The 22,477-nt window shown below is 40.0% G+C and overlaps 1 protein-coding gene across 1 annotated transcript; it reads right to left on the reverse strand.

Moving 5' to 3' along the window:
• Positions 1 to 570: 570 nt before the first annotated feature.
• On the reverse strand, positions 571 to 21,707 carry LOC113143617 (nectin-3-like protein). Its single transcript, XM_026329397.2, has 6 exons — positions 21,575 to 21,707; positions 13,388 to 13,735; positions 8,968 to 9,267; positions 7,557 to 7,674; positions 7,159 to 7,310; positions 571 to 4,989 (listed from the first exon to the last, which is right to left on the reverse strand). The coding sequence occupies exons 1-6, from the start codon at positions 21,651 to 21,653 to the stop codon at positions 4,319 to 4,321; spliced, it is 1,668 nt and encodes a 555-aa protein (XP_026185182.1). The 5' UTR covers positions 21,654 to 21,707; the 3' UTR covers positions 571 to 4,318.
• Positions 21,708 to 22,477: the final 770 nt, after the last annotated feature.

The following is a 22,477-nucleotide window of genomic DNA, read 5'->3' on the forward strand; positions in this document are numbered from 1 at the left end:
TCAGCAGCTCCAGATGAGCTTGTTGCCATGGGGACAGTCAATGGGCTGGAGAGTGGGGTCTTTGGGCCAGACATAAACACTCAGCATTTAATTTTACCAGGTTGTAGACAGTGAGGGAAAGGTACAGGGGGGTGAATTCACAAAGGAGAAGAGCTGTAGGGGAGAGCGTAGGTCTTTCTGTCCTGAAACAAAGCAAACTAGACCTGGTGAAGAGGACACAGAGAGAAGAAGAGGTGCTGGATCTCCCCTGATTATAAAACCACCACAGGAGAGGAACAGCTGTATTTCCAATCAAAAGAGGAAAAAAAAAAGCAATCAATTAACCCACTAAAACATCCTTTGATACTAAAGAGTAATGAAGATAAGATGAAGTGAGGATAAATGATTTTGAATTACATCATGTGCGGCGTCCCACACGTGTGTATGGGATTTAGAGGGGTGGGGGGGTGCAGCATTATGCATTAGGGAGCTCGAAATGATGTCATTTATAGAAGCACAAAAGGGGCTGAGACTGAGCAGGCTGAATGATGGCAAGATCAAAAACCTCCAGAAAAATAACTCACAGGCGCTAAGGTGCTTTATTGAGCTAAATCATCTCAAAAAGATTGATAAAATAATGCTCCACTGTTGTCACCGACATAAATATTTTTTGTGTCTTCCAGAAACTTACATTTTCTTCTGTATATACAAAAAACAAACAAAACCACAAGGTGCATTTCATTGACAATGTGTGACTGAAGTTAATTCTTCAGTCGTTTGAACAGATTTTTTTTCTACAAAAAACAAAACCTGACAAATACCTGTGAAGTAGAGCTCTAAATAATTTAACATCAAAATTTATTCAAGCTTTGTCTTTTTCTGTGGGTTTTAATGCCTCTAAATTTGCAAATGTACTGCGTCATCAACTTTCATGGTAATAAGGGCAGAAACGTGAATATGGCACTACAGAGTCCTCATAACACATAAAAAAATAAATTAATAAAACCAAAAAGAGCAAGAAACAAATCTCAGAGCAACTAATCGTTTTCTTACATCCATAAGTAAAAAATAAGAAAATACTTAAATTTCTTCTAGGTTTCTAAGGCACTAGTTATATGTCTTAACCCAACGTAAAGGACAATTCTCATGGTAAATATAATTGGTGACTGAGCTCTATACAAAATGTCACAGTACAAAAGAACTTCATTAGGGCTCCAAACTAATGAGTCAGGCCAAAATAGCACAATGATTAGTGGAATTTCCATCTTAGTGCATACAAGCAAGCAGAAGAAGGCGTTTAGATTGCCACGCTTCCTGTTATTTTTACTCTTTCTGCATTTCGGGTGATTTTCCAGAAACGCAAAAAGAGTAGGTGTCAGAATATTTTAATTCAACTTACTCCATCTTGGATGCTCCCTTTACATTGTCAGTTCACCCAGATAACAACAACAAAAAAAACAAACAAACATATTTTCTCACTTCCATGTAGGGGTGCAAAATGTTTTTTTGGATTTTTAACTCAGATTTTAAGACACCCATTATGTGTAGTACAACAAACTCTGGCAAGAAATGACTTATTAACAAATTAATATTTCTTTACATTGTCCTGGTTACTGTAAAACTGTATGAGGAACTACTACATGTGAACTACATTCTACCAAAGAAATAGTTCATATGAAAACTTTAGACAGCATGTTCTGTCGATTATGCAGCATGTTTTAGGCATGGAACGCTGCAGCAGAAATCGCAGATGCAAACTCTCAAACTCTGGACAGATTCAATCAAACCTTAAGTATACCACTAGTGGTAAGTGAGGAATTATGTTAATGCACCTGGAGTGAACTGAAACAAAAAGCAGTTATGTGAACGGGAGGCTTGGAGTCTATGGAGACAACGGAGTCCTACTGTACTGCACAGCATTTGTAACAGCACAAATTACAAATGGGGTAGGGTGGGGTGGGGTGGGGCTCTGCTTGCAAGTTACAGTGGTACATTATCAAATCGGCATCTTATGGACTCCACAAGATTCATACCCTGTTGATAAATGAACAGTGAGGGTTTATAACAATATAACTATTTCCCATTGTGACCACTCTTACTGTAATATTAAATAAAGTGGCCTAGAGCATCTTTTTATTTCTATTTCAGGCTACAAGACCCTGCATACAACAGTGATACCTTAGTCATTTATATGAGCTAATAATCAGTTGCTACTGTACCTAGTTCATTAATACTTATGTGAGACACTGGCATCATATTTATACATACAGTTTCAACAAATATTTGGCATCTGGCAGCAAATATTGTAAAGATGATCATACGAAAATTTGGCATGTATTCACAAACACTAGCGTACATGAAGAAATGGTTGGATCTCCTCTATGAACTCTAGTAGACAGAAACCAAAACACTTTAGATTTTATCTGTGCACCTGATCACATACAAAAACTGAAACTTAATTTTAAATCCATAACAGCATTATCTACATTTGAGTCCTGAACTACTAGTGCCCCATAACCCGATGACACTGATTTGTAAAACACTTTCTCCTCAGTTCAGTCACAGTACTTGGTATGTCCTGCCATGTTTGAGCATCTAGATTGGGCATATATTACAATTGAATGCAAATTTCATTGCAAATTATATGTGAAATCCCTTTTTTTACAGTTACTCAAAGACAATAAATGAAAGATTGAATGATCAGTGCAACATAATACTGTTAATTCCTTCGGGGTGTTTAAGCGCTGTGCTGCAGATAAAAAGCTTTTATAACCACAGGTGACAGGCACAGCACATCTATCACTAAAGACCTGATTTGTCTACACAATATATATGTACAGTATATTGATAGTACTGCTAAGAATAATTATAATGAATGCTTGAGTTAAAAATAACTGGTTATCATCATTAGAGTGTGCTGTTGCACACACGGATAAGCCACAATAAGCCCATTAATGCCTGAGATTATAATTCAGTCTTGTTTCTATGATTACTCAGAGTAGCGAAATCAGACCATGGGTTGTTATTTGTACTGGTGCATAGTGGCTGCACTCAAACAACTTCTTTATGTGACAAAACACTTTGGGACCAAGAGGCCTGTGCATGGTAGCTGCCATACTGAACCCTGTGGATAGCACATGAATTTCCAGGATCCCTGGTTTGGAGTTCAAGTTCTCAAACACACAGATCAGCATCTGATGGACAACGAGACAATGTGTCTGTGGCTAACTGAAAGGGACAACTAGCCTGACATCAATCAATCACACAAATGTTAAAAGGGGTAATTAATAATATTCCAACTTATTTAAACCTGCAGTGCATGACAGAATGTTGTGGTGAATTTGCATATCAAAACCACAGTGGACTGAGCCTCATTGATGCAGGCCTACACTCTCCTCACTCCTGCCTCTCTTGGGATCAAAGATGAGCTGGGGACACAGAAAGTGCTCTTAAGTTTCCTACTCTAGGCCGATAGTTTTAAAAGGACATTGCCAGAACAGGAGTGGCTCCCATGTGTTCCACCATGATGATTTACATAATGGCAGATTTTACTAGAAGACAAATGGTCTGATGATCTGTTTGCACATTATTACGTTTTGCAAAAGACTATGCAGTGGGACTCTCTATGACCATGAGTGTGGCAAGATCATCAGTCATTGAGGGATCTTGGTTTCTCAGGGAGACAAATCCTTTTTTTAAATTATACTTTGTCTTGGCTGTGTCCTACTGGGTTTTCAGGAAGGACCTGTGACCATCTGAACTTCATGGATTTATTTCAAGTCATGGCTTCTGTATCATTCTTGAATATCAGCCAATCATATTCAGAGGTCAGATGGCCTTTAAACTGAACAGCGTGATGTCAACACATACAAATACAACTAATTGTCAAATAGCCTGAGAAAAAGGCTGAATTTGAAAAAACAAACAAAAAGAAACATTTTCTTCAAAGAAGACCACATGTGATTTCAGAGCCTGGCAGGCTTTCACACAACTGAAAGACATTAGTAATTCTAAACAAATTGGCAGTTCATGTAGTAAGGCAGAGACAACATGCATTGTGATCTTTTGTTAGTCTCTACAAACAAACTAGTGACATGCCCACTCTGTAGACATGCAATGGGTGACTGTCAAAGTGGCTGTGCAGTTCACAGTCAGTACACTCCCGGAACAGAAACATATCAAGTGCCAACCAGGACACTTAAACTGGGGAACTATAGAACTGAGATTAGTAGAAGTGTGCATATGTGTATAAAGACAAATGATGTGTTTCTTCCTAATATAATAAATCAAACCCTCTGATTTCTGTTGAACATTTGTTCCTTCAGAGCCAGGTAGCTTGTCAAACGTACCACTCTCTACGTGAGATGACCGAGCCATCTTTGTGAGATACATAGTCACCCTCTGGTCCACTATCATAGCAGTCATCTGGTAGATAGGGGGAGCCATTTCCCTGTGGTTTAGGTGAATGAGGATATCTCACACACCTGGTCTGCCGCGGACTAGAATACTGTGTGTGTTCACGGTGTTGATTCTGCTGATGGCTGTGGTGACTGCTCTCCCTCATTGCCCTTGTGTAGCCATTTGAGGGATATTCCTCTCCATTATAGTTGCTATGGTAACGGCGTTCACGCTCGTGTTTGAGCTGGCGGTCTCCCCACTCCTCTCGGTCATGGTCCTGCTGGTAGGTGCTGCTGCCAGCTTTGGTAGGGTGGAGCTCATGCTGCGTGGGGGCTTTCTGTAGGTCATTGGGGCCCAGGTACTGCTTGGTGTAGTAGTTCCCATGAAAGGTCTGCTGTTTGCGTAGGTAACACACACCGACCAGAGACAGCAGCAGTAGCAGGAACAAGGCACCACCCACCGACCCACCCACTATGGAACCAAGATTACTCTCAGGTAGGGCTTGGAGTGTAGGGGAGCTGAGAAGCACATGGCCCTTATCATCCACTAAGGTGGAGGAGGCAGAGCCAGTTAGGACAGGAGCAGTAATGGTGGAAGGCAGGGTGGGAGGATCTAATGGAGGGAAGGAGAGTGAGAGGGGAATAGAGGGTGGAAGGGAGAGATGAACAGACAGAGAAGCAGAAAATGTCAATGCCAACTACATCAGTATTTTACTAAGAAGGGATAGGTCGACAAAAACCTTTACTAGACTACCACACATACTAAACAACCTTAGGTTTGCACTTACAATTATGGGTGCAGTCTATGGTAAGTAAAACATAAATATTTTAAATTTTGTATAATGGGTTGACACAAAGAAAATATTAGTTGATGGACAAATGAAAGTTTGTCATGAGGGTCTGAACAGGGCTTCCATTCAAATAAAGGGTGGTAAAACTTTGCAAGTAACAACACCACATCACCCTTGACATGACATTACAGCAGTTTTTCCTAAGGTTATAGCCAGCAGTCAGTAATTACAGATCTGAAATAGCTCCAGGACATATTCACCACTGCTAAATGTTTGATCTTAATATTACTACTTTGGTGTATGAAATCTTTGGAAATCCTTTGTAAATGGCTCTACATCAGCATTTGTTAACAAAAGAGTATATTGTTCACAAAATCATAAAAGACCTTGAGTGAATGAATTTTGGTGCAGCTACTGCAAGAATCTAAAATGAAACAAAACTTTAAAGATCTAATGCAATCATCAAATGCTTTCATTGAAATTCTACTGTATTGCTTTGGTCTTTAGGAGGTGAAAACTTTGCAACTGGAAATCCAAACATGCACACAGTAAAGTACTTCAATTGATAAAGGAACTTGTAACCTAGGTGATCTATGCTAATTTCTATTTTGTGTTCCAGTATTTTAAATCAATTTTTTAAATTAATCCCTTTGTCACAGAAGCACAAAACAACTGGTAATTTCTTACCAGGTAGAATGAATTGGCCATATCTGCTACTACAGACAAAACCAAGCCAGCATAAGTTTTACCATTTCTTCAGAGTGAAATTAAAACAGACAAAAACAAGCATTGCCCTTCCTATATGAAATAAAACTATTGGTAAAACCTAAAAAACTTCAAATGGACTGAAGCCTCCCCTTATTTTCTGACCATGTCAGTGGTATCATATTGAGTAGTAGCTCATACACAAATTATTTGTAGAATGTGCTCCAATTGCATGAGAATATGCATTTAATGTCCTATTTGCAAGTAAAATGATGCACTGCCACGATTTCACTATACCACTATTAACACCAACCTTAAAATGAATGGCAGTGAGGGTAATGCCTACAAAACATAAAATCTCAAAGCCATAATCAGACAGGGCTGAAGTAATGGAAAGAATCCGGGTCTAAAAGCTTTAATGGTGCTGCAAAATTGCTCTGCCACTTTAACCTCACAGCCTGACGAGATGTGAGGCAGAGACTAACATCTGAGAGATGAGAAGGCTGAGCTCAAAGTTTTTCCAGCCTCCAAGTATATGAATCATCCAACTCCATGCAGAGGCAGTGAAATGACATACATGAGAACATCACCAGAGCAGCATACACAACCAAGGGTACACCAACTTGTGTAAGCTTGTGCACGCCCGTACAGGTCCTCTCAAAGGAAAATGAAATACGGACGATAAATAATAAATAGGACTTGAAAAGAACTAGTTAATGTTTTATGAATCTGGGACATCTCACAGTCAGACTGCAGGCTTTTGCCTCTTAACTGCATGACACATGCAGAAATAAAAGAAACACAGAAAGGAAGTGAGATAGATGTAATAGAAAATCACATCATAATCAGAAGTTCATTCAAGAAGAGAGCTTCCACAGACAAGACAGATTTTCTGAAGCCGGAGGAACACACTCATCATACAAATACACATAAAAGGAGATGTAACACACTTAGATACCAAGCCAAGAGGACAGAGCAGAGCCAGTGCACTGTGGCCTGAAGAGGCCTTAAATATTTGCAGCTGTTTGGACCAGGAACTCCCTTTTTGAACATCTGGAGGCCTAATGTTAATCAAGGTTAATCAGCAATTTAATACTATCAGTGCCAACAACACTGTACCATGGATGACTGCTTGATAGACTGGTAGTATGTACAGACTGGATGAAAGTGATACGTTTCAGCTTGAAGGACAATGTCATAGGAAGTGATACCTGCTATGACGTGCCTCCTGAAGGGAGAGAAGACAGTAGGAGTCAGCTGTGTTCTGGTGTGCATGCTCCACTCACCTTGTATGAGAATACGCACATCCCGACTGCGGAGGTTGATGTCATTGGCAACTTCACACCTGTAAACTCCAGAGTCATTCCGCTGGAGGGGACGCAGGAAGAGCAAAGTGCTGTTGATTATTTCCACCCCTTCTGGCATTTCACTGTCCAACCTGTGATGCACAAGAGACACATTCAGACACAAAGACATGCCTATAACAAATATCTAATGTAATCTAGCACATGTGACACTTTATGTAGAAAGTATGATAAATTATGTATGACAGTTTTAAACAATTACTGGAATATTGCAAAGACAAGCTAACATTTATTGTTAGCCAGTTGCTAATCTTCTGTGTAACCTTCTGCAGTGTGAAAAAAAAAAAAAAAAAAAAAAAATGTCACACAGATACACTCACCTGATCCATCTAAAGTGATGAGCTGGGGGATTTGCGTTGGCTTTGCAGGTCATTTGAACATTTTCCCGACCCACATACCAATCTCCATCATAGCCCACAACAGAGATATCAGGAGCAACTGCAGAAAGCCAAGAAACAAATAACTGAGCAATCACTAAAAACTAACCAAAAACCAACAAAAACCTCGAAAACTCTTCCAGCTGTACAGACTGACCAGCGTTGTTTATTATAGCCATCTAGCTCTTTAAAGTCCATTTCCATCTTTTTCTTGATTGATTTCGGAGACTCAGACATCAGAAAAACATACGCAAGATGACCATTTGCTTGGTTTGTGTGTGCATTATACAGTGTCTGGGATTGGTCGTTGCCTACAGACATGAGTGATTGTCCTCCAAATATGCACTATGATTGCTGGATATCTAAATCAAATAAATGCTTCATTAGCAGAAGCAAACAGTTATGATTTTTATGTAAAGACTGTTTACACAATTTCAAACCAGATCACCAACATTGTGCATCTACACAAATCTAGCCCCTCTGGCAGTTTGCATGTTTTTAATAGATGTTGCTGTGTTTTTTACTGTGCTACTGACCGAATACACATCTTTTTTAGTTGTTGTCTTAAAAGAGTACATCAGACCAAATGCATCTGTCAAAGATTTTTGAAGAGGTCATTTTACCCCTTTCACTAGTATATTTGTAGCTAGTACTAAAGAGACCAGAAACTATACATATGCTTTCTAACATCTATGGGGGCCTGCTGAAAAGAAACATTTTCACTTCTGACAGTTTAGGGGCACACTCCATGTACTAACACAAAAAACCCTAAAAAAATAAAATAAAAAAAAACTAAAAAAAAAAAAAACTACAGATTTGGCAAAAAGGAAAGTCAGGGAAAACACCAAGGACATCTTTGCTCAAACCATAATTAGAACCTGTAAGGAGCCTGTGTAGATAGGCCTTGATTTCATCTGTCAATTCAGCTGTTTCTAAAGTGAATTGTTGTTGACGTGCTTCAGCTAAATCAAATTTCAACACTGACAAGGCCAAGCATCATCAAGCGACTGCTGTTAGAAAATGTCTTTACCTTTTCGACTGTGTTCCTGTCATTTCTGCTGAAATGTGTTTACAAGTTTAATGAAAGTAAAGGAGCAAGGTAAAACTCTACTCTACTAATCACATTAGGAGTGAATGTTTATTCTGGTCTGATCAAATCTGATTTAATAAAATCAACACTTATAAATAGGACCTTTTTGCAATGCATGAAACTTCAAACATTTAAGTAGTGATTGTTTTACTATGTCAAAAATACAGAATGAAAGCCTTATAAGTGGACAGAATCTAAATGAATACATTTACAGCTTGCAGATATTAATATGTTACCCCACATAAATACTCATAAGGCACCCACATTGCACATTGAGCTGGTAGGGGATCCTGAAGTCACTCTGCAAAGCTGGGTGGCGGACAACACAGGTGAGCATGTGGCCTTGGACGTGGCGTGTGGGCTGCCAGAGGTAGCGTACTTGTGTACTGGTGGTACCATTGACTTCGTCGAATAGTTGCACCTCTGACTGGCCAAAAAGGTTGGACTCCCAGAACACTTCAGCAGGGGGCCGGGCCCGCTCAGCAATACAGGTGGCCACCACTGTTTCATTGCCACCGTCGATCAAGGCAGCTGATCCTGCAGACACGTAGACCTTCGGCTCCACTGAAGAGTGAAGAGTGATTAACACATTCAAATTTGAAAACCCTCATATTATTGTAGCGAGTTTCTACATCTACAGTCTCTACATATCTGTTTTATCCACACCAGTTTTCTTTTCCTGCATCCTTAATTACTTTTTCTTTTCTCGCCTCTGTCATTACACACATAACCATCATTAGCAGCTCTAGCCACCCCTGTGATTTGTTCTGTGACAACAGATTGAGTGAGTACACACACCCACTGTGTTTGTGAGCCAGCAGTGACAAACTGTGATCCAAATGAACACAAAAGGGTAGTCCCCTCAGCAAAATTAAAAACAACAGTTGAACCTGCTATTTCTCCCAAAGTGCTCGACAGGTCCCTTTACACAAGGACGAATATTAGACAGACTAAATCAATGATTCTGATGCTGTAAAGCTCATTGTGCTCGCTCCATTTGCTATAGAATTTTCTAATTTAGCTCACTGGTGATTGTGAAGTATTCAGTATGTGTTCTACTTGTCATTTTGTACCGTCCACCTGTTCCTTACTCAGAGTTTTTAACTGAATTCCCTGACTTCCTGTCTGATTTAGTGCTTAGATCAGATAAAGTCATTATAGTGGGAGATTTTAACATTCATGTAGATGTTGAAAATAACAGCCTCAGCATTGCATTTAATTCTATATTAGATTCAATTGGTTTCATTCAAAACGTTAATAAACCCACCCACTGTTTTAATCACACCCTTGATCTTGTTCTGACCTATGGCATCGAAATTGAACATCTAATAATTTTTCCCCCAAATCCTGTTTTGTCAGATCATTCTTTAATAACTTTGAATTTAAAATGATGGATCATGCAGCGTCTGGAAGAAAATTCCACTACAGCAGATGTTTATCCGACAACGCTGTTAATAAATTTAAGAAAATGATTCCATCTTTATTTGCATCCATGCCAAGTATAAACATAGTGGAGGGCAGCTGCCTTAATCCTACTCCCTACCAAATTGATCATGTTGTTGACAGCGCTGTAACCTCACTGCGTGAAACGCTTGATTCTGTAGCCCCTCTGAAAAAGAAGTTAGTGATTCAGAGAAGACTAGCCCCATGGTATAATTTACATGTTCGTACCTTAAAGCAGGCATCACGAAGGCTGGAAAGGAAGTGGCGTTCCACAAACTTAGAGGAAATTTTTCTAGCCTGGAAAAACAGTCTACTAACATATAAAAAAGCTCTCCGTAAAGCCAGAACTGCATACTATTCATCACTAATCGAGGAAAATAAGAACAATCCCAGGTTTCTTTTCAGCACTGTAGCCAGGCTGACAAAAAGTCACAGCTCCGTTGAGCCCAGTGTTCCCTTTGCTCTCAGCAGTGATGAATTTATGAGTGTCTTTACAAATAAAATCACAACTATTAGAGATAAAATTCAGCAGGTGCTTCCTATACCTGCAACAAATGAATCTTCTACTACAGTAGCTCTTGAATCATCTGTAGGACCTCAGTTATGTTTAGACTGCTTCTCTCCTATAGATCTCTCTGAATTTACATCAGTAGTTGCTTCATCGAAATCATCAACGTGTCTCTTGGACCCCATCCCGACTAGACTGCTTAAAGGCACCCTGCCATTAATGAACTCATCTTTATTGGACTTGGTAAATTTATCTCTAGTATCAGGCTACGTACCACAGGCCTTTAAGACTGCAGTAATCAAACCTTTACTCAAAAAGCCTAGTCTTGATCCAGGAGTCTTGGCTAATTATAGACCAATATCCAACCTGCCATTTATTTCTAAAATCCTAGAAAAAGCTGTTGCTAAGCAGCTATCAGACCACTTACACAGGAATGAACTATTTGAAGATTTCCAATCAGGATTTAGAGCACATCATAGTACAGAAACAGCACTGTTGAAAGTTACCAACGATCTTCTCTTAGCCTCAGATAATGGACTTGTTTCGATACTTGTCCTCCTAGACCTTAGTGCAGCATTCGACACCATTGACCACAACATCTTATTACAGAGACTGGAGCATGTGATTGGTATCAGAGGAACAGCGTTAAAGTGGTTCCAATCCTATTTATCGGACAGATTCCAGTTTGTTCATGTCCATGATGAACCTTCCACACGAACAAAAGTTAGTTATGGAGTTCCACAAGGTTCTGTGCTAGGACCGATTCTGTTCACCCTGTACATGCTTCCTTTAGGATATATCATTAGGAAGCACTCTATTAATTACCACTGCTATGCGGATGACACTCAGTTATATCTATCTATTAAACCTGTTAACACAAACCAGTTAACCAGACTTCAAGCCTGTCTAACTGACATAAAGGCTTGGATGACCAGTAACTTTTTACTTTTAAACTCGGAGAAAACAGAAGTCATTATATTTGGGCCTAAAAATCTCAGAAATAACTTTTCTAAAATTATAGCTACTCTAGATGGCATAGCCCTGGCCTCCAGCACTACTGTAAAAAACCTTGGAGTTATTTTTGACCAGGACATGTCCTTTAACTCACACATAAAACAAATTTCTAGAACTGCATTCTTTCACCTGCGCAACATTTCCAAAATTAGGAACATCCTGTCTCAAAATGATGCAGAAAAACTAGTTCATGCATTTGTTTCCTCAAGGCTAGATTACTGTAACTCATTACTATCTGGATGTCCTAATATCTTAATAAAAAGCCTCCAATTAATCCAGAATGCCGCAGCCAGAGTCCTGACAGGAACTAGCAAGAGAGATCATATTTCTCCTATATTGGCTTCTCTTCATTGGCTCCCTGTAAAATATAGAATAGAATTTAAAATCCTTCTTCTCACATACAAATCCCTTCATAATCAAGCTCCTTCATACCTTAAAGACCTCATAGTACCATATTATCCCAATAGACCACTTCGCTCTCAGAGTGCAGGCCTACTTGTGGTTCCCAGAGTTCTCAAAAGCAGAATGGGAGGCAGAGCCTTTAGCTATCAAGCTCCTCTCCTGTGGAACCAGCTCTCAGCCTGGGTTCAGGAGGCAGACACTCTCTGTACTTTTAAGGCTAGACTTAAAACCTTCCTCTTTGACAAAGCATATAGTTAGGGCTGGCTTCAGGCAACCCTGAACCATCCCTTAGTTAGTTATGCTGCTATAGGCCTAGACTGCCCGAGGACCATCGGTGCACTGAGCTCCCCTACCCTACCCCCCCCCCCCCCCCCCCTTCTCTCCCACCTCATGTATATTCCACCATTGAATGTTACTAACCTTGTGCTCTCTCTCTCCCCTAGTTTGTGCTCTCTCTCTCTCTCTCCCTCCCTCTCTCTCTCTCTCTCTCTCTCTCTCTGTACCTTCTGCAGGTGTCCCTGGTCCTGGAGCTGTTTATCGCTGATGTGCAGTTACTGGCCCCACCAACTTGCAGTGTCTATTTGTTGTTTATTGTTGCTGTTCTTTTCTCTCTGCTCTATCCACTCACCCCAACCGGTCGAGGCAGATGGCCGCCCAAACTGAGCCCGGTTCTGCTGGAGGTTTTTTTCTTCCGTTAAAGGGAGTTTTTTCCTCTCCACTGTCGCCAAGTGCTTGCTCATAAGGGAATTGTTGGGTTTTTAGTTTTAGTTTTTGTAAAGTGCCTTGAGATGATTTGTATTGTGATTTGGCGCTATACAAATAAAATTGAATTGAATTGAATTGAATTGATGCAGGGGTCGGACACAATACCCAAACAAGTTCAAAGGGGCACACTCTGCGATGAAAATAAGGAGGTCAAGCTACACTTCAGACACACTACTGAGACTCAGGCTGGGCAAGAATTAAACGTAACTGTTTACTGACCTTTAACGAAATATTATCCCAAACATATGGTATTGTTATCTTTTAACATTGTTTTGTCCAAATTTATAATACCATCAAAGTACAAAACTGTACACAGTTTTGTATTATGATTTGATACATTCATAAATGACAAAAATTCATCATACTGTCCATTAATTTGATTATACTATATGTGACTTCAATACATTCACATTAAAGATACAGTATATTTTACATATAATCATTTATAAATCAGGTAATCTGCTTCAGCTGTACAACATTTAGCACTGCCTCCAGGTGCACATGGTGTTGTGTCTGACTTTGTGTACACACAACACATGTATACCTACTTACCAAGTACACTGACAGTAGTGGATGCTTGTGTGTTTCCAAGAGGAAATGTAGCAACCTTACAGGTGTAGATCCCAACATCAGCAAAGCCCACGTTTTTCAGTACGATGGTGGCGTCATGAGAGGAAGGTGAGCGAAAATACAAGCGGTGACCAAACTCTGGAGGGATGGAGATTCCAAACTCTGGATTGTAGACGGCCACTGTGACAGAGCCTGAAGGCAGACGGCGCTCCCAGGAACTTTGAGTGAGAGTAAGGTTTGTGCCCACCTCCACCCTACACTCCAACGTCACATTCTTCCCCAGCACAGCACTCACCCTCTGAGGAACCACCACCTGACTACCCCATACACCTGCCAAGAGACATACAGTACATGTAAGATAATTCAGTGTTTCCCCTAAAGCAGGGGTCTCCAACTCCAGTCCTTGAGGTCCACTGTCCTGCTTGTTTTCCAACTATCACAACTGTTTCTGATCGGCTGAATGCACCTGATCCAGGTCATCAGCTGTGGGTAGGGCAGGCATAGTGGACCTTGAGGACTGGAGTTGGAGATCCCTGCCCTAGAATCTCTGGCAGCAGTGTTGCTGTGCATGCATCCACAGGTGCACAACAATGGGCACACACACTCATCTTTTCAGTGCTGTCATACTGTAACTTTTCTTCATAGTAATGAATTCACAATTTAGGTGGACATCTTCAGATTTATGTCCTTCTGCAGTCTAGCTGTCCTGCATTTACCTGCTGCTGCCATGACAGAGCATTAAGCAACATTCAGACTTACACTCCATTAATTAAGAGTAGCTGTGGATTACAACCTAATGTAGTGTAAATAGGAGGGTCGGAAGCAGTTGAGCTACTTTCAAGCCAAATTAAACTATAAAGCAGCACTAAAGCTGATAGAGTCGACCAAACAGTACGTAAAAATCACTTTAGGATGCTTAAGGACTCATAACTAACTTTATGCTCTAAGAAGATGCAGACTAAGATGTCATATCTTTTCACTAAATTGACTCACTTTTGGTTTTGAAATATCTTCAGAAAACAATTGATCCCAGGATTGGTAAAAGAAACTCAGAGACTTAACAGGTATAAAATCTGCCTCTACACTATTTTAGAATTTATGAGGTTGGTAAAGTTTACGAGAGTTAAGTCTTGACTACAGCCTTAAATGTGGGGCATCCGCCTCAGTCAGCGGATCCAACAGCCACAGACTGTGCGCAGTGTAAAAAAAAATAAATATAAAATAATAAAAAAATAAAAATAAAAAAAGCAAGTTGCAGTATTTACAGTTTATTGTGAATATTAATGAACCATGTGAAAAGCATAGAAGAGGGATACTAATTTAACAGCATTCATCACAACAGTGGAAGTGCTCACACTGCACCTTCGATGCAATACACTATTTTGTATGAGTACTTCTTGTGAAGCATAATCCATTTAGCCCACTTAGTACTTTAATGGCTCATTTGTACTTAACCAACACTTAAAATGAGATATCCACAACTATCAAAAACAAAGCATTAAATGAAGGAACACATTTACAGTGAGAAAATGGAAGGGCTTAAAAAAAAAAAAGTCGTCACAGACGACTATAACAGGTATCCATATTTGTGAAGGTGAGCTCAATAAACTTGACATTTTTGACTAAAAATGATACACAATAATTATCAAAATTTATATTCTGTCAAAGTATTTCATCTTCATTCCAAGCAAGATTTAAAGCTTTTCTGTGTTTTAGATTTAAAATGTAAAATAAAAAAAATAAATAAATAAAAAAAACACGAAGAAAAATAAAGGTACTTTCCTCAATGAAACATACAGTCATCAAGAACATGACAGCAATGATGAGTAATGAGTATTTTTGGTGTTATTTCTAATGCAAACTGTTCAAACTTTTCCATATCTGTACAAGCTCACTGCAATCTGACATCTGTGGGTATAAGCTGGAATAAAGCCTGATATCACCACAGCCGGCGTTGGGCTCGTCAACAAATAATACAGAGCTGACTGTGTAACTCGTTGATCCACCAAAGAATTTGTTTTGCCTCTATACTTTTCCTTCTCCTGACCTGAATTCAGGAATTAAAAGGAGGCTGTCTGTACGTCCTTTGTCCAAATATAACTAACCCATGCACTGTCACCTGCACTTGTCAGAAATGTGACATGTCTTGAAAGCAGGAGCTCCACAACATGTTGAGGAAAAGTCAAAGGGATGTGAAAAGAACAGACTGCAACCGGCAGGGAAAAAAAAGAAAAAGAGAGAGAGAGAGAGAGAGGAGAGATATGCTAACGTGACGATGACATCATCTTTGAGGGAAGAAAAAGAAGGCTGAGTGGGGAGAGGCGAGAGCAAAGTCACGTATGAAAGTGAGAGGAACTGTACCACCAGGATTCTGGTAAACAAAAAAAAAAAAAGAATTACGTTGCTGATTTGGACAAGAAAACATCTCACCGCCAGAGTCTTCAACCAGATCGCTAATTGCAACAAGCTGCCAGCAGGAAGACATCATCATAAATCAAAACCTGCTGTGCTGCTTGGCAACTGACTCCAACTATTCTTTGTTGTTTTGCCAAAAACAACTATGTCTCTGGCCAATCTCCCTCTAAAAGGCGAGGCCATCAAATATTAGTTCTGTAGAAAGAAACTTTCCATACCCTAGAGTATCAACTATAAGTGTCTATTTTCCCCATCATCTTTATTTCTGCCTTTATTTTTACTGCCACTGACTTCAACTTTAATTTGTGTGTACTTAATTGGCAGTGTTTTGAGTTTTCACCAAGGGTAGTTACTGGGGCATCCATATTAATGACAAAGAAATCCCGATTGGTGTGACTGCTCAACCAATTATAGTGTGACTCATTTTCTAAATATGGGAATAAATCTTGTAGATTATATTATAAATATTTATTAATCCACTTATGAAACTTAATTTAGCACAGCAAAGCCCTTGAACACTTTTTATGCTGGCACAGATGGGAATATAAATAAATATTTAAAATACTAGCCAAATGTCTAATTGTGGATATCATAACCTGATAGCATATTTTCTTGGCAGAGCAGGTATCATGAGTCATCGCATTGCTCAGAGAGAAAAAGAGCAGCAGGTATCAGTGAAACAGTGGGGAAGTGTTCAGCTGTGGGTATCCCTCAAATTCTCTCTGTCTTTTGGAGCTAAGCATTGGTTTCTTGTCAGTGTGAGCGCACACACAGGCACAATGCAATACCCAGTTATGTAATCTCACTAATATAATTAACAAAAACTCAGCACTAAGTTAAAAGTTTATCCATACAGATAGGGTTAATCTGCTTTAAAGGATAGGATCACATTATTTCAAGTATTTTTCATGAAATCCCTTTATAACACACTTCTAATGTGATGTAAGCCAAATCCATACTCCATTCTGTGCAGAAATTCACTCCAAACTCTAGTTGAAACGAATGTCAGTTTAGCAAACTGAGTAAGTCAGTGCAAATATGAGCATCATCCAAAGTCAGTCTTTAGCACAGAATGCTTTGTGTTGCCATCCTGCAGCACAGAAATACAGTGGACACATAAAGGAGTTCAGCAAGTGGATGATACCCACTTGATTGGCCAGCTCAGACTGCTGAAGCCTAATATTAGCTTCAAATACAGTTTGCAGTTGAGATCATCTGCATGTGTGATTGAACATGAATTTGATTTAAAAACTCTTGTACAGTATATCTTTGAATTTCTTTTTATTTAGATTATGCATGAAACAGTCGCCGTCTGCACTACACAAAACCAGGCCTTCTCTCAGATATTACTGGGAGTGTATCATTGCCACGCTTCCTGTCAAAGCAAACCAAGACAAGGCTACATTTTGTGGTGACAGGAGCAGTCTGGAACAGCCTTAAACGAGGAATCACTACAAATGTATGGTGCAACATAAAAGAGCCAACATGTCAGGCTGGGTCTCAGTAGCATTTTTTAGCAGTGAGAACCAAAAAAAAACAAAAAACCAAATCCTACACAAACAGAGCGGGTGGTTTGAATGAGTCATGCTAAAAGATATGGAGGCTGTCCTTCCTGATTACTTCCATGTCCAAAATTTTAAACTATGCACAGTTCACAACTTCCTTGAAGGAGGAGTGAAGCTGTTCTCAATATAAAGGTCTATACAAAGGATAATAGTAGCACAAACTACACAAAGACTGTGTTGTCAGCATATATGCTGACTTAATGGTCACTCCTTAAATAGTCTGGAAACAGTTAAACCACACAAGCGTCAACATGGAACAGGACAAAACTTTCTAAATGAAAGCACAATGCATACTATTTGTCTGTTTACTTAAAAAAGTGACTTGCATAAAATGTGCTAAAAGCCACATGTCAGTTCTGATAGTAACCACTGCACAGTATATTAGAAATGAGACTTTGCTCAAGCAGAAATTAGACTATTACTGTTTTTGTCAGGTATAATGGTAAGGCTAGATGCTAAGAATAACAGCAGAGTCATGAGGAAAGAAAGCAGTGCACTGAATATGTAGTGGAAGAGGTATAGCGACTGTATTAAATTTTTATTATGACATGATGACAACCTTACATAAGCGTGTCCTCGTTTTCTTCAACTCAGAATAAAGAAGTGATGGGAATAAGAGCAAAGTCTATCTGATCTTATGTGCAGCCTATCTTGACATAGCAAAAACAATGTTTTCTCTCCTCTTGTGATTCCACAGATGAAGAAAAGATCTGCTCTACTCAAGTTTTTACTATACTTATACCCTTAATTAAAGAGAGCAGCTAATATAGACACTTTCAGTTTGGTTTACACACACACACACACACACACACACACACACACACACACACACACACACACACACACACACACACACACACACACACACACACACACACACACACACACACACACACACACACACACACACACACACACACAGTGGAAAACACATTATAGATATCCTGGCACCAAGGACACTTTCCTCCCTGGGGACACTCTGCTGCTCGTTCTCACTTTAGTCAATATTACCTTCACATGCACCACTTATGTGGCAGCGAGTGTATTAATATGTGTGTCATGCCAGAGGGCAGTGTGTCTTGTTAAAAGTGGAAATCAGAACATAAATGGTGATGGTGTTAGAGTGCAAGTGGCAGAGCCAGCTGTGCAGAGCTGGCCAGGGAAGAACTGAACAGTCATTTCATAGAGTGATGTGACCTTCAATTCAACTTTTTCCTCTGAATAAACCGACTTCTTAGCTCTGCTGACATGTCCATCACTGGTGAGTCAGTATAGGGGCCATTCATTTGATTCGGCTTTTTGATAAATTAGTTTGCCTTGAGAAAAACATTACGCTAACTTGACCGTGATTATATTATACATTAGATATATGTATGCATATAGTACACTGGACTTTTTGCAGCATTACCAACACTGTGGACCAATGTTTTGCTGAACTGGTCTGTAAACTTTTTTTCCTGTGTGATACAGTTACTTTATAAAGTATTCAGATCTCTACACTCTTTGCACACTTTAATTTTAAATTGATTAAATTCCCATTTTTGCCCACCAATCTACACTTATCTTGCAGACAAGAAGGACTTTGGTCGGGGGAGTTCACCAACAGCAGTCACTCTAACAGAATTTCTTAGTCCTCTGCAGAGATGGGAGAACCTGCTGGAAGGATGTCTGTCTCAGCACCACTCCATCAATCAGGATTTTATGGTAGAGTGGCTCGATGGAAGCCACTTTAAGTAAAGGGCATATGACAGCCTGCAAGGAGTTTGTGAAACTGCATTTATTCTGGGAGCAGAAGAAAAAAGTACTCTGTGGCTGACGAGACAGAAACTGGACTCATCTGTCAGAAATCTGAGCCCTGTGTCTGATGAACACCAGTCAGTGCTCATCACCTGGCTGATACCACCCCTATGGTGAGGTATGGTGGTGGCAGTATGATGCTGTGGTGGTGCGCCTTAGCAGCAGGGGTGGGGAGACTGGTCAAAAATGAGGCTAGGATGAATGCAGCCAAAACCAGAGAGGTTCAGGGTACAGGTAAAGGGAGCCAGTAAAGTAGGAGAAGACATCCACTACCTGATACCTGTAAAACACTGCATGTCTTAAAACTCTCAAAACTTAAATTGTTTAAAATGAATGCTGTCTAATATCTGCTGGATGTAAAAGCAGGCAATTATTTGCTGAGAGTTACACCAACTTTAGAAGCAGGAAACACTGTATGGCTCTGTATTTATCAGCTTGTTTTGGTGTTTTGTTTTTTTTTTACCTCCCCTTGTCCACAAATATGTCCAATGTAGCTTTAATGAAACATCCACTATGTTGGGGAGAAAAACATTAAATCTTAAGAAAACAGTGTTTCTTCCCTTTTAAGGCCTAGACATTATTAGCTATAAGGGCGTGTGCATCCACAGTGAATTCAATAAAGGCTCAAGGTCAAACCTTTCATTCAAATGTACAGCAGACCTAAATTGAAACTACACAAACGGGCACCTATCTGCTCTTTAACTTAACCTCTCAGAAAAAAAAGTAACACTCCTTTGGAAGGAACTTTAGGATTTAGCCAATAACATGACAGAACAGGCAACATGTCAATAATGGGTCATTTTAGTTGTGTCTACAAGTTACATTTCAAATAACGTTATGGAACAGTTGGTGAGTTTCATCCTACTAGAGCAGCTCAGAGATTGTCTTCATTGCTCACTGTCCAGCTCTGTGAGCACCGGTTTACTGCTTTGACAAGGCTTAAGTGAAGAGGACGCTAACAATGATGGGGATGTACACACAAGTATAGTGATGTGCAAACTGTCTCATAGTTTGGCAAAGGGCAATGGATAAGCCACTAAATTGTCATCGACATGCACACCTTTTCTGGATGGGGAAAATGTCTTTGGAATGAAGCCTGTTCTGCAATCCTAACTATTACATACCTGTCTGATTTATGACTAAAATAGAGCCATAAATTTAAAAAGTTAGAAAACAACCTTGAAGATTAACACAGTTCTTACGTACTTTCAGACGTTCGTAGTTACAAGCAAGAGAAACCCTGCTGCAACATCATAAATTCCAGAAGTACAGCCCAGCAACAGATACTTCACAAAATTCAGTGAAAGTTGAGGGGAGATGATGTTTGGATAGAGTTCATGTGGCATTTAACTGTATTGAAAGATGCTCAAACAGCATATTAGGGGAAATTTTCCTATACTTCAGACATGCTAAGAGAAAAAAATGTGTGGGATAAACAGAAATTGTCTGGCCTGATTCACTCATTCCTGGGGGAGGATTATGCCTGGCTGCAAATATGGCACACTAAACTACTGTTTATCATTGTGCAATTTCCATTTTCACAAGAATTCATTCCATTAAAGCGGTTTGAACTTGGATTTGATAAAAGCTTGTCATTGTACATACAAAGTATTATTGTTAAACAAGCTTCTTAATAATTGATCCTAACTATTAGCTTCTAACTTTTTTCGTAGAGAAGTTTGCATTGAAAAGCTGCCACCGGGCAACACATCAGATCACATTTTTATTTGGTTTATTTGTTTTTTGATGACCCCCGCACAAAGTTAACGTGTTACCAATCCGACTTAGTAAATGTCATTAATTAACCATACTGAGCTGGACCGTGGGCACATGCGTAGTAGTTGACGCTGCTGCTAAAACTAGGAGGTGCTGAATTGTGGCATTGTCTCCTCCCGTGACACAGATACAACGTTAACTTGCTCAACATTTCGCAAAAGCAGCTGGCGTGACTTGGCACAGCATCATCTTACTTTAACAGAAAATGTTTCTGGAGCCAACATGGCTGCCGCTGAATCTGCAGTGACCCAAGCGGAGGCTGTCCAGCAGTATGTACGGGGGAACCGGGCGCCCCTGCCCGCTCCTCCACGGTTTCTATGGACTGTTTCTATGGCAGCCTCGGGTCGCACCATCATCCGCGGCGGTGGCGCTGACTAGCTGCCTCTGCGAAGCGTTGAAGTGAACTTGTAACCAAGTTTCTCTTAGTCCCTAAATGCCACCTGCTAAACTTGCCAAACTTTAAATAATCTCCAGCTAAAGCACGGAGGGACAGACGGTTTCACCGAGTCGTTCAGTGAGATTTCTGCCTGACAAGCGAGACAGTCCGCTCCTTCACAAAACTTCTGCCCAGCGTCGGTAGGACAAATAAAACTACCATGCAAAATTCATGACTCACCTGTAATACTGCACAGAAGGTGGAACAACGCGACCCTTCCCTGCCGGCCAAGGTAACTCCGGTGAAAAGACGGGAACATTTTAAAAGCAACGCGGTCTCCTGCTACAGGACCCGAGCGTAGACTGTCTGCCAATTTAACGGTATGTGCTTAACGGAGGAACCTCCTCAGCAACAACTCCGAACTGCATGTGGACTGTACCATCTCCTCCGCACGGAGCGGGGAGACCGGTGGCTCACCTGACGATAGAAATAAACGACCATTTGTCGAGGGTCCACAGCAACATCCCCCTGGAGGAAGGACCCATTAGTATACACATTACGTCACCTCTGTTGATAACCCGACACATATTGATTCATCTAATTACTTTATTCTTTGCTGTATGGGCAGGGTGCTCCTGCAAATACATTGAGCTGCCTGCATCTTTTGAGCCGTCTGGTGCGGTTTGTGCGGTTTATTGTCTGTCAGTCAGCAGGATATTCTGAAATTACCGATCAGATAACAGGAAAAATGTAGTGGAAAGTTATGACAGTTCATCAAGAAGAAGTTATTCAAGTTTGGTGCCTAATTTTGAAGTGAAGAAGCAGTTTTTTTTTTCATTATCACCCTTGAACAGTTTTTTTTCTAACGCCATGGTCCAACCATATAGCCGAGGCCACGCCCCTTTACACACATTTTTCAATTTTGGGCGCAAAAAAAAAAAAAAATCTTCGCCCTTGGACAAAATGTTAATCCATCATTCTCTTGGTACATAACACATGAGACTGACCAAGTAAAACTCTCCCTTAACATTTCTCATTAACACCTAGCTGGCCAAATTAGTGTAAGCATATTCTTATTTGATGACAAAAAATAATACGGCCATAATTCTTGCATCATGCACCTGCAGTCCTATTTAGAAAACC

Source organism: Mastacembelus armatus, chromosome 14 (genome assembly GCF_900324485.2).
Source record: "Mastacembelus armatus chromosome 14, fMasArm1.2, whole genome shotgun sequence".
NCBI classification, from domain to species: Eukaryota; Metazoa; Chordata; class Actinopteri; order Synbranchiformes; family Mastacembelidae; genus Mastacembelus; species Mastacembelus armatus.

Excerpts from the sequence above, each read along its gene's own strand:
- LOC113143617 (XM_026329397.2), bottom strand. The coding sequence starts at position 21,653 with ATGTTCCCGTCTTTTCACCGGAGTTACCTTGGCCGGCAGGGAAGGGTC. Across the intron at positions 9,268-13,387 it reads CACTACTGTCAGTGTACTTG|TGGAGCCGAAGGTCTACGTG; the intron begins GTAAGTAGGTAT and ends TTCACTCTTCAG. Across the intron at positions 4,990-7,158 it reads TGTGCGTATTCTCATACAAG|ATCCTCCCACCCTGCCTTCC; the intron begins GTGAGTGGAGCA and ends TCCCTCCATTAG.